This window comes from Gymnoscopelus braueri (genome assembly GCF_963280865.1).
Source record: "Gymnoscopelus braueri genome assembly, chromosome: 21".
Taxonomy (NCBI): Eukaryota; Metazoa; Chordata; class Actinopteri; order Myctophiformes; family Myctophidae; genus Gymnoscopelus; species Gymnoscopelus braueri.
The window spans coordinates 38,565,353-38,579,085 of record NC_137623.1 but is presented as its reverse complement, the minus strand read 5'-3'; the positions used below and the strand labels follow the sequence as shown (position 1 = coordinate 38,579,085).

Below are 13,733 nucleotides of genomic sequence, written 5' to 3'. Positions count from 1 at the left end.
ACTGCCAGACGACTATTGGTAATTAGTCGCCAATCAGATTCGACTATACAAATCCTTCGTCGGAGACAGGCCTAGTGCGCGGTATCGTGCACAAAAAATAGCCGATCTACAAGCTCACAACACGTCATGCTGCGAAGCGTTGTGAGCTTGTAGATCAGCTATTTCCGGTGCACGACACAGCACCCAATTAAGTAAGATCAAGGTGCGGCGTACGGCATGGATTTATTATACAGAGGGCAATTATTTCAACATGAAATGCTTCACTCGAGTTAAGGAAAGCCACCACTCCATGCCTCGGTTACATGGCATGGGAGGGGGGGGGGGGTTCTTTCACCATAGTAACTGCTGCATTCATGGTCTGTAGAGAAGGCACTATTTACAGACGGGTAAAAGGGAAGGGACTTAAACCCCCTTTGATGTGTATGTGTGCATGCCTGGTGATTATTGTATAGGAGGATTCACATACTTAGTGTGTGGAGGTCCAGGTTCATTACTGAAGTTAGGATTTTGTCCTTTAGACGTGTCACTCTTCATAGACACACAGCTGGGTGTTGGAGACTCTGGTCTGTGGTGAACACTTCTGGAATCATACAAATATTTATACAGTTATTATTATGTGTTCAAGTTTCTTCACATTACGAAAGTATAGCAGAGTAGATGTTTTGGGGTTTCAACTCCTGGACATTGCTGCAACAATAAAATGCAGACATTCAGTCTGTATAGAGCAGCTTCACCACTGAACCTCACATTGTGATTTGTACAACTTCATTCACAAACTGTAACTTATAATCGATAGATAAACATTACAGAGACATACTGTGTGTGTGGAGGTCCAGGTTCTGAAGGCATTTCTTTAGTCCAGTCACTCTTCAGTGTTGGAGACTCTGGTCTGTGGATGTGATGTTTGTCAGGTCCCTCCTCCTCTCTCTCCACACACTCACTCATCTTTAGGTCTTTATTAAACCTGTCGGGGTTACAGTCAATGAAATAGATCAGAAAACAGGATATACTACATGTGCCGGCCACACACACACACACACACACACACACACACACACACACACACACACGGTTCTAACGTTGACCGGGCCAGATTCTTAAGTCACAACAATAATGAAATGTGGAGCTATTTCTGTCCCCTCTTTATACTGTTTACCTGGCAAGAGAACGGGTTTGACAGGGAAACCGGTTTTTAATGGCCACTCATTAACAATTCGGCGAATGCAAACAAACCCGATTTGAAAACAAAGGCGACTTTCTGTGGTTGGCTACAACACAGAATAGGGTGAGGGGCTGCTAATGTTGTTATGTTGCTTTTTTGAGCGTACGCTTCCACACACACACACACACACACACACACACACACACACACACACACACACACACACACACACACACACACACACACACACACACACACACACACACACACACACACACACACACACACACATTAGCAGATCTACATGGTATTAATGTGTTGCATAGTAACACGATGTGACCTTGTAGATCTGATAGTTTTGCTATTTTTGAGAAAATGAAAAAGTGAGCCAGCCAGTCAGTCAGTCACTCAGTAGCCTCGGAAACCCATGCCTTTTTTTTTGTTTCAAAAGAAAAAAAGCCTGGGAGAACCAAGCATGAACGGTGGTTTCTGAGTGGGAGTGAACCTTGTTATCTCCTAACCAATCAGAGTGCAGATGGGCGTTGCTCTAAATTTGGTGACGTCAGCGTGTTCCGTGGCCGGGGGGGAGGGGAGGCGGGGACATAGATTGGTGAAGCAATAGGAAGCGGCGCTGGTACCGAGCGCAAGGCTAATGGATCCGCCCTTCAAGGCCTTTGATATGGCTGGCTGGCAGATCTACAAGCTCACTGTGAGCTTGTAGATCTGCTACACTATCAACACAACCACACAACATCAACATCAACACAACTACACAACTACACAACATCAACACAACTACACAACATAACATTTCAACAACAGAGCCTCCAAACATCCAAAGCTTCAAAGCTTAAATACTTTCTCGTCTTGTCTGAAAGGTGATTTATACTTGGCTGTGCGCCGAAAACAGCCGATCTAAAAGCTCACAACGTGTTGCAGGGTGTCATGTTGTGAGCTTGTAGATCTGCTTCCCTCCAAATGCAACTCCCTCCAAACTATCCTTTAATGTGAACATTTACAGCTTTAAGCTCAATAACATACAGGACAATGTATGGATCTATACATCTTTAGAACTATAGAACTATATAAAACTATAGAGCTATAGAACTATAAAACTATAGCGCTCTGAGGATCATTATGTAATTAATGAACATTAAAATAATAAAATGAACCTAAACTTACCCTCCATATATTGTCTCATAATGGAGTGGGAGGTTCTACTGTCTCTGAGGCTCATTAATTAATTAAAGACTTATTATGTAATGATTAAACATATTAACCCCTTCACCACACAGTGTCATGAAACACACACACACACACACACACACTTTAACTCCTCCCCCTGTGTTAGCGTCATCAACACAGATGATTTATACATGGCTGCGGGCCGGTGTTGCCGATCTACAAGCTCTCAACGTGTTGCAGCGTGACTGCTCCTTTTTTAATTCCCCGAGGCCCCTAGGCATAGGTGGTGGTCTAGCTACAGTCTATAAATCCCACCTACTGTATCATGTCGATTGACTCCAGCCACAGGCTATTCCAGCTTTGAACTCCAACTGTTTGAGCTAAATCTATCCTCCCCTGTGCTCTTTGCCCTGGTCTATCGCCCCCCAAAATCCAAGGATTTTATTAACGAATTTGGAGACTTTCTATCCGGGATAATGATAAAATACGATCACATCATAATTTGTGGGGACATGAATATTCACGTCTGCTGTGAATCTCGACCCCTAGTTAAAGACTTTTTTTTATCTCACCAGATCTATTACCGGCCCCACACATGAAAAGGGCCACACACTGGACCTTGTTCTGTCTCTGTCTCCATACTAGGTCCGATTCTATTTCTCCTTTACATATTACCTCTTGGTTCAATTTTTGCAAAGCACAATATGCCCTTTCACTGTTATGCAGATGATGTACAAATTTATTTTCCGCTAAAAACTGACTCCAATGATCCATTCCAGCCATTTCTCACCTGTTTCCACGATGTCAAGGCCTGGATGGACGCCAATTTTCTCACCCTCAATGAAAACAAAACCGAATTTTTAATTTTTGGCCACCATCCTGTCCCACCCTCCAACTCCCTGGGCATTTTAAATTCAAATATCCATTCCTCTGCCAAAAACCTTGGTTTTATTTTTGATAATAATTTTAAACTTGACAAGCACATCAGCTCTGTTGTCAAGACAAGTATCAACACAAATATATGATAACCTTTCCACAGGAGCAGCTTTTTCATGGTTATCACACATTTTGTTATATTCCCCATACATACATGACAGGTGAAAAAATGACAAAATTAAAAAAATAGTTATAATAATGAAACTTCCTGAGTTGATTACTTGCATGAAGACAATGATTTATCGTATTACAAGTTTTCTGAAATTGTATATTTAAATATGCAAATTAGGCATTTAGTCCATGAGCCAGAGCCCCAAAATTGAGCCAGATATTGAATATTCCCTCGTTAAAAACCTTTGACTCCAACATCTTAACAAAATGAAATAAGAATGTTGACTCTGGCTTTGTCCAATGTTCCAATGTTGATTCTGGAAAGTTATACAAATTCGGGCATATTTTCGTAATGCCTAATTTGTATATTTAAATATACAATTTCAGAAAACTTGTAATACGATAAATCATTGTCTTCATGTAAGTAATCAACTCAGGAAGTTTCATTATGATAACTCTTTTTTAAATGTTGTCATTTTTTCACCTGTCATGTACGTATGGGGAAAATAACAAAATGTGTGATAACCATGAAAAAGCTGCTCCTATGGAAAGGTTATCATATATTTATTTACTCGTATTGACCCTATGAACAATTTAATATAGGTATGGTTTTGCCCACTCTTTCGATAATGAATATGATGCCCACTCTTTCGATAATGAAATCTTGTCTGGCTCATGGACTAAGTCGATTGGGGCTTTTAAAACCTTACTAAAAACTCACTTATTCTCTCTTGCTTTTAGTCGTATTTAGCTATCCTGTTCTGTCCTAACTCTGCATTGTCTTGTTTCTCTTTTGTTTTTGCCCTGTGTAGGCTATATATTTTTGTTGATGCTTCTGTGTGTCTGAATTACCGTTTTAACCATGTTCAGCACTTTGGTCGGCATTGGCTGTTGTAAATGTGCTATATAGATAAAGTTTGATTTGATTTGATGTTGTGAGCTTGTACATCTGCTCCCCTCCTCTATACAGTCAATGCAGTGTGAGCTAACGGCTAGGCTAACCACAACAACACAAACCAACACATTCACAGCTGTATGCTCCTTCATACGATGGTGTTGAGCCTAGAATATAACAGATCTACAAGCTCACTGAGAGCTTGTACATCTGCTTCTACTCAACATCAACACACAACTACAACACAACTACAAAACATCAACACAACACAACCACAACACAACTACACAACATCAACACAACCACACAACATCAACACAACCACACAACTACAACACAACTACACAACATCAACAAAACTACACAACTTCAAAGCTTAAATACTTCAAAGCTTCCTTGTCTCGTCTGAAAGGCGATTTATACGTGGCTGTGCGCCAAAAACAACTGATCTACAAACTCACAACGTGTTGCAAGGTGACGTGTTGTGAGCTTGTAGATCTGCTTCCTTCCAATGCAACTCCACATGTAAAACTAATCAAAGTATCAAAACTTTTACTTGTAACAGAGTATTTCTACATTGCACTATTGATACTTTTACTTAAGTAAAACATTTGAGTACTTTCTCCACCACTGAAACTAATGAAAGTATGTAAACGTACCGTACATATGTCGTCTCATAATGGACTCACTGTTCTGCTGTTATTGTGAAATGTATTTACTTCATACACCACTCCCTGACACACACACACCTGCATGATGTCATTATTAACCCACTCCCCTCCTCCCACACACATCTGAGTAGTACTTTCCCTAAACCACTCCCCTCGGAGAGAGAGAGAGACAGAGACAGACAGACAGACAGTCAGAAGGGGGAGGGGTTAGAAGTAGAAAGCAGAAGAATATGGAAGGAAATGTTTTGCAATGAAATGAGTCTTTACATGTTCTCACACACACACACACACACACACACACACACACACACACACACACACACACACACACACACACACACACACACACACACACACACACACACACACACTGACAATAGCAGATCTACAAGCTCACAACTTGTAGATCTGCTATTTTTATCATAATATTTCTCTGGTCTCTAAACCACATGAACCTCCCTGTTCTGACACGTTATAATAGCAGATCTACAAGCTCACAATGCATCACAATGTGAGCTTGTAGATCTAACTAAGTATACAGGGTTTCAATCAGGGGTCTTCAACAGAAATCAAGGGTCCTCAGAGTTACTACAAGGGGGTCAGGGACCCCTAAAAGGGTCCTCAGAGTCACTACAAGGGGGTCAGGGACCCCTAGAGGGTCCTCAGAGTCACTACAAGGGGGTCAGGGACCCCTAGAGGGTCCTCAGAGTCACTACAAGGGGGTCCACCATATATTTGTGTGAAAGGACCTTTTATTATTTCACATTAACCATTTGAACCCCAGCATCTCCTATTCTGAGGGGCAGCCAGAAAAGAGCAGATCTACAAGCTCACAAGCATTGTGAGCTTGTAGATCTGCTCTTTTTGGCAAAGAGGTTTGACGTAGAGGGATAAAAAGAGCAGACCAAGTACAGAGCCTTGGTGAAGTGTACAGTGTATTGAGGCTTTAAGGGTTAAATGACCCTACAGTCTAAAAGAGCAGACCAAGTACAGTGTATTGAGGCTTTAAGGGTCTAAAGGCTACAGGATGTTTCATTAAACATTAAAGCCTCATTCTGTAATTTATTTAAACAACAACAACACAATAATATTTACACACTGTGCACAACACACGCACGCACGCACACACACACACACACACACACACACACACACACACACACACAGATAAGCGAATCATTCAGAGCTCACGGGATAGGCTATTAAAACACTCTGTAGCTTCATCACTGAAAGAGTGTCCCCACCCCCCCCCCCCCCCCCCCACACACACACACACACACACGTCGATTCTGAATTTAGTTTTGAACAGCACACAGGCAAGAAATACAGACAGTAGCCATAGAGCGTGCCAAAATTCCTGAAAGGGGCGTCAAGTGTCTGTTGGCACGCACGCTCTATTGACTATATCTGTATATCCCACTATCAATTCTTGTAATTATTGTCATAATCCCTTTATCAAGACAAATTAAATAACTAAACAATGTGTCGTGACCATAGAGTTGGGTCATGATGACTTGTGATTGACTTCAAAAACATCCAGACATGCAGCCTACGCACTTATAATAGTAGGCTAAAAAGCCTACATAAATAGTATTTGTGTGTGTCAACACTCACCTAAAATGTCCGCCGCTTCTTCTTTCTTTTATTTTGTCTGAAGCCGGTTTATAATTATTTTGATGAATCCAAAGCAACGCAATTTATCTAACTTTCTATTGAAGTGAGAGCTGCAGGCAGCTCGAGACAAGGGGCGCGTTCGAAAATTACGCACCGGAGCACACTCGCCTATTAGTTTGTATTGGCCAGTGCGCGCTCAGTGCTGTATTTTCGAACGCACCCATTCTCCCCGCCCGTAGGCGAAAACTTCTGGGAACTCAGATGACCCCGCACGTCGCAAGCCCATAGAGGTATAATAGCGCAAGCCTGCTGACACACTGTTGCCAGATTATGTGAGAGAAATAAGCAGCCAGGTCTGTGAAAACAATTAAGCCCAAAAGAAGAGACATTTGCACTTTAAACCTATTGTCACTCCTTCCCAGTCGCAATAATGAGGCAGATCGTTCGGATTACAGATGTTTATTAAACACCGTCAAACTGTCATAGAAAATAAACAAGCAAAGTAAACATAAACACCAAACCAAACCATAACGAGTAACAAAAAGAAAACAATAGAAAACAAATCACCTTTCTGGCTGCATGTAGGTATGAAAAGGAATGCACGGGGGGAAGAAGGGAGTCCAGGTTTCCCAACAAAACAACTGAAAATCATACGAACAACCAATGAATGAAACTTATAATGAAATTAGACAAAGAACCCAAAATTACAAATGAAAATACAAAACATGAACCAAAAACGCACCTTTAGATGTCACCGGCCAACACACGGAACAAACAATTCATGCCTCCGCTCTGCGGAGACACGACAAGACTGTAGCAGGAAGCGCAATACCCAGCCGTGTGGAAACACTTTCCAAAATAATGTTCCGGCAGGAAATGACGTAAATTGGCAACTTTATTACACAGAGAAAACAACAAATAAAGTCAAAAGAAACATAGTGCGGCAGCCACACTCCCACCAAATCATGTGAAACACATGGATTTCATAACAAAAAAAACAAATCAATCTTGACCGTGCCAAGTTTCTGCTTCCAGCAGTACAACAATTTTATGTACAGGTCTATCCAAATAGACTGGGTTCGATCTTCGCTTTCCTTGGTCATCCAAGGTAGAGTCACAGATCAAAAGTTTCACCTTCCTGACCCTCCCATCAGGACTGGGGTAAACTTCTACAACTCGTGCCATTTTCCAACGATTTCGTGGTGATTTATCTTCCTGTAGAATGACAATGTCGTCGACTTTAGTGTTCCGTCGGTCTTTCTGCCAGACTTGCCTCTGTTGTAAATTGAGGAGATACTCCCTTTTCCATCGAAACCAGAATTCATTGGCCAGAAACTGGACTTGACGCCATCGCTTGCGTAGATATACGTCTTGGCTGATGAACTGACCCGGAGGTGGCATGACAATGCTGGACTTCATCGTGAGTATGTGGTTGGGTGTTAAAGGCTCCAAACTCGTGGGATCATTCAAATGTTCTGTTGTGAGAGGTCTGCTATTCACGATTGCCATCGCCTCATAAAAGAAGGTCCTCAGTGACGTACTGTCCAGACGCTGGGACGACCGATCTAGAATGGCAGTTAAGACATTTCTCACTGTTAGAATCTGCCGCTCCCAGACTCCTCCCATATGACTGGAAGCTGGCACATTCATCAGAAATTCGCAGCCATATTCTTTCAGTTGTTCTTCATTGAGCCCTTTCATAGCCTCCATAAATTCTCCTCTTGCTCCAACAAAATTAGTCCCTTGGTCGCATCTTAATTGTCTGACGTTTCCACGAATGGAAATCAGTGTTCTCAAAGCATTCATGAATGCGTCTGTAGTAAGGTCATCCAGCATCTCAATGTGAATTGCTCTACAGCACAGACAAGTAAACAGCAAGCCATATTTCTTCAATTCCTTTCTTGCTTCTTTCACATAGAAAGGCCCGAAACAGTCTATTCCACAATAAGTGAAGGGAGGGGTCGTCTCCACTCTTTCCAATGGTAGATCTGCCATTTTTGGCTCCTGAGTTGACCTCCTATACTTCCGGCATTTCGTGCACTTGTAAATATGAGAGGCAACAGCGTTGCTACATCCTGTTATCCAAATTCCGTTTGATCTTAATTCGTTCACAGTAAGTCCTCTTCCTTGATGATGTACCCTCTCATGATAATACTTGATAAGTAGTGCAGATATGTGACTTGTTCTAGGCAAAATAGCTGGATGCTTGACATGAGGGTGAAGACTTGACCTCGTCAACCGTCCTCCAACCCGTAGAACACCATCATCATCAATAAATGGATCCAAAGTGTGCAACTTGTTCCTCTTATCCTTAGGTTTAATCACCTTGCGGAGCTTGATACTGTCAAGTTCATTTTTGAATGCATCCTTCTGGGCCAACTTAATTATGAACAGCTCTGCTTCCTTATGTTGCTCAATACTTGTGGTTCCATCTTGACGTGGAGAACCCTTTAATTTCTGAGCATGGCGCCTTAAACATGCAATGGCCTTGACAGCCCTTTTCCAATCGGAGAACCTTTTGAGACGGTCCAAAATTGTCCTCACTTCCATTGCTTGTACATTGTACACTTGAGCCTTACGAAGTTCCGGATCATCAGTGACCTCTCCCACCATGATTTCTCCTTCTTGGGGTAGCTCTCTTTGCCATAGAAAGTCTGGGCCCGTAAACCAATTTGATGTTATGAGCTGATCTGCTGTTAAGCCTCTTGACGCATGATCTGCTGGATTAGAGTCTGTCGGAACAAAGTGCCACTGCTTTGGATCAGTTAAAGACTGGATTTTTTGTATTCTGTTGGCAACGAACACATGGAAACGCCGAGCGTCGTTATTCAGATAGCCAAGGACAACTTTGGAGTCTGTCCAAAAGTACTCTTGGAGGTTGTCCAACTCAAGCTCATTCCTGAGCATGGCGCTGATCCCTGCAGAAACAACTGCAGCAGATAACTCCAGCCTTGGTACAGTGGTTATCTTAGAGGGAGCAACACGTGCCTTTCCCATAACTAGAGAACAATGGATGTCCCCATGGATGTTAATGGCTCTAAGGTACGTGCATTCACCATACCCAACCACACTAGCGTCTGAAAAATGATGAAGCTCGTACTGATGGGCAGCAAAATCCGATGGAATGTAACATCGCTTGATCTTTACAGTAGACAGGGTCTTAAGATCTTGAAGCCATAACTCCCATTGACTTCTGAGGCTTTCTGGGAGTGGATCGTCCCAATTAAGTTTCTCTCTGCACATCTGTTGTAAGATCAGCTTGCCCAAGAGTATAAAAGGAGACAAGAACCCCAACGGATCAAAGATCGAGGCGACAGTCGAAAGTATGCCTCTTCTGGTCAGAGGGCCTGCTTGAATAGTGACCTTAAATTGAAAGTCATCGGAGGATAGACACCACTGAACCCCGAGAGCTCTCTCCATTAGTGGTTCTCCAAAATCCATTTCCAAGTTCTTAACACTTGCAGCACATTCTTCCTTAGGTATTGACTTTAACACATTGGTGCTGTTTGAAACAAACTTGTGTAGTCTTAGTTGACCTGTGCGACAAAGAGCTCTTGCTGATTGAATGAGCTTGACAGCTTCTGCTTCAGTTGGTACACTCAACAGTCCATCATCAACATAAAAGTTCCTCTGTATGAACTGGACAGTGGCTTGATCGAACTGCTCCTGACCTTCAGCGGCTAGGTGTTTAAGGCCGAAGTTGGCACAACCAGGTGAGGAAGCTGCCCCAAAAAGATGTACCTTCATACGAAAGACTGATGGTGGACATGTAAGATTGCCTTTCTCCCACCATAGGAATCTTAAATAATCCTGGTCTTCTTGTTTCACATGGAATTGGTGAAACATTCGCTCAACATCACACATGATGGCTATAGGACCCTTGCGAAATCTACAAAGGACTCCCACCAAGGAATTTGTGAGCTCTGGACCAGTCAGCAGATGGTCGTTCAAGGCTGTGTCTCGAAACCTTGCAGAGCAATCAAAGACCACACGTATTTTACCAGGCTTTTTTGGGTGATAAACCCCATGGTGAGGAATATACCAAGCAGGTAGACTCTGTAGCTCTTCTTCTGGGACCCTTTCAGCATCACCACGAGAGATAATGTCCTCCATAAATGTCACATAATCGTCATAATATTTCTGGTTTCTCTTAAATTTCCGTTCCAAGCCAGAGAGACGTTGAAGTGCACAGACTTTATTATTTGGTAGATTCGGACGTTCCTTCTTAAAGGGCAAAGGCATTTCAAAATGGCCATCTGACTTGTGTTTGATTCCATCCTTCAACCTTGTCATGAAAAGCAGATCTTCTTGAGAAACCATCACATCTTCTCCACTCCTGTCGTTAAAATCAGACTCCAATACTTTGATGATGTCGTTTGGGACAATCATTTCTTTGACTTGACTTCTGCAAACATAATGCACTTCCTCTTTAAGGTTAACTGTTGGGTTGATTTCAGGGATAACTTGTTTTACCATGATGCGATGACTTATCCCTATAGCATCTCCATAATACTCACAGGGTTTCCCATAGCCTATGACGCTCCATCCCAGATCAGTCCTTTGGGCAAACGGCTGCTTTCCTTCACCTTGCACAACTTCTCTGGGCATAAGAGCCCGTGGGCAATTGTAGCCAATTAGAAGTGCAATTTCACATTCCTGGTATGGTGCGATATGGTCTGCAAGATGATGTAAATGAGGCCAGGACTTGACTGTCTCAGGAGTTGGGATATGAGATTTCATTGCAGGAATAAATTCACGAGTGAATATTGTCGGTATTGTGACCTTGGTATCTGAGAAGAAACCCCTCACTTGGAGACCTGAGATTTTCTTACATGGTACTAGTGTACCCTTAGAGGACATGGTCGACAGCTTGATGTTAACAGGTTCGACGGAGGCCTTTAAAATATCTGCAACGTCTTCAAGGATAAAAGAAGAATCGCTCATAGTGTCGAGCATCGCATATACGAGCACTTCTTTATCGGCATGTTCTGATGTAGAAACATACACCGGTACAATGGATGATGTTTGAATGCTCGTTCCTTCTTGCACAACACGGTGTGATATCTTAGCGTTTGATTGACTTGGTGTTGCCTGTCCTTTATCCTCAGTGAAACTGAATTCCCTTTTGGGTTGTGGCTTCACACGATCTTCATCGTGAAGACAGGTAGGGTGGCGTCTGTTGCAAGTATCACATGTCAATCTGTCTCTGCATCCTCTTGATTGGTGCCCAGGTGTCAAGCAGGCAAAACAAAGCTTCTCTCTTTGCACATACTGCACTCTGTCAGCGAGTGACTTGGCTGAAAAATTGTGACAGTTGTGCAGTCCGTGTCCTTGTTTATTGCAGAGGAGACAGGTGTTCGATTGCCTTTCAAAGGTAGTGTTTGTGTTGAATGTTTTTGCCATTTGATCCCTGTATGAACCAGCAACTTGATTTCTGGATTTACTGTGTCCATCAGATTCAAGTTGTTTCAGTGCACTGTATGAAGTTATCGGGTTGCAGGCAATGCTGGATTCGAAATTGAGGTAAGTTACAAAATAACTGAAATTAGGAAACTGTCCATGTTGTAGCTGGTATGTTGTAGCTGCGCGATTCCATCCTGAAATTAGCCAATCTGGCAATTTGCTTGCAAGCCTTTGATTTTCCATAGCATCATCCAAGATCCTTAAATGTGTGTTGTGAGCAATAGCTGATTCACAACTCCTGAGAAAATCAGCAAATTTGCGCAGTTCCACTCCATCCTTCTGTATTATTTTTGGCCAACTGTGCAATTTATCCCGATATGCCTTCGCAATAATAAATGGATCTCCAAATCGCTCATCCAATACATTCCATGCAGAGAAATAGGAGTCCTCTGTGTCCATTAAAAAATATCCCTCTATAGCCTCCCTGGCTGCTCCTCCAATATATCTTTGCAGGAAATACATCTTTTCCACTGTTGGGACGTTTTTCCTTTCAATTAGAGTTTGAAATGATGTTTTCCATAGGTTATATTTTAATGGATCATTGGTGAAAACGTTGGGCTCCGGTATAGGTAGCCTATTAGATGTAATGGCTTCAGAGAGCACTTTAACCAGCTTTAGGATGTCATTTTCAGGTGCAATTGTGACCTCTTGTGATGATGGTTGGTATTGCACGTTACTTTCTGCAGAAATCAGAGGTTCACCATTTTCATTGTACACTGGGATATTTGCTTTAGCTGCACATAGCCTTTTTTGCCTTTCCAAACGATCTTGTTCCTTTTTTATTTCCTCCATAGCTCTTTTGTTTTTGAGGTCTTCTTCTTCAAGCTGGTTGAGCCGTCGCTGCTGCTTCTCCTGTTCGGCCATTATCCGTAGAAAAGCTTTTGTGGCTATAAATTCTGATGCAGTATTGTTGAGATCCTTAGGTTGAGTTTGCTGTGGAAATGTTCGATTCGAAGCCGGCAAGGATACGCTTGACGTGGCACTGCTGTCAAATATAGAGCTGACTTCTGGCCAGTCTAATAGCTCTTCCCCAGTTTGTTGAATCAGTGTTTTCGCATTATGGACAAGATTTGATGTGACCTCATTACACTTGTCAATTCTACGACGAAAATTGTGTGTTGGAATTTCCATTTTTCGATATTCATTATACCTTTCATTTAGGTCTTTTAAATAATTTTCCAACGCATCAACATTATCTTGCAAGGTTTCAAGGGCAGCGTCATTAACAATACCCTTCTTTGTATTTTTAGCCTCGACCTTCCAGTGTTCGTAGACACGGTCAAATTTACCCAATAATGCATGTAATTTGTTGGCTTGAAAACCTTTCCCTTTCTCAGTTGGTCTGCGCTCTCTCTCTCCTCTACGAGGCTCCAGAGCCTGTTTCTCAGTATCTGTACCAGCATCTTTAACCACAATGGATGCCCTTGATTTGGATGGCCCCGATTCCTTTGATTGCAATGGTTCCATTTGTGTAATTGGCAATATAGGTTGTGCAGTTTCTTTTGGCTGTGACGGCCCTTTAGATGTCGGCAGTGACATTCTCAATATGACCCAAACACTTTACCAACAATATAAACCAAGCACTTATACCTTAAAATTCACCTAAACCATTTCAAGAGCCTCATAAACAAAGTGTTGAATGCGCAGGCATTTAATTAAACCAAAAAGAGCCATTTGGCAAATGCATAGACCAACC

At 42.2% G+C, this 13,733-nt stretch overlaps 1 protein-coding gene across 5 annotated transcripts in view; it reads right to left on the bottom strand.

The window, feature by feature from the left end:
* LOC308077510 (NACHT, LRR and PYD domains-containing protein 12-like) overlaps positions 1 to 6,651 on the bottom strand; it is a 32,195-nt gene extending 25,544 nt beyond the window's left edge. For 4 of the 5 annotated variants that reach the window (XM_080418246.1, XM_080418248.1, XM_080418249.1 and 1 more), the window contains exons 1-3: positions 4,949 to 5,068; positions 818 to 964; positions 467 to 580 (exon numbers count right to left, since the gene is read on the bottom strand). In XM_080418246.1, the coding sequence (XP_080274372.1) occupies positions 467 to 580; positions 818 to 945 (242 nt within the window). In that variant the 5' untranslated portion in view covers positions 946 to 964; positions 4,949 to 5,068. Of the gene's footprint in view, positions 1 to 466; positions 581 to 817; positions 965 to 4,948; positions 5,069 to 6,574 lie in introns of those variants that run through there. The other variant, XM_080418247.1, reaches the window with a different exon arrangement.
* Positions 6,652 to 13,733: the final 7,082 nt, after the last annotated feature.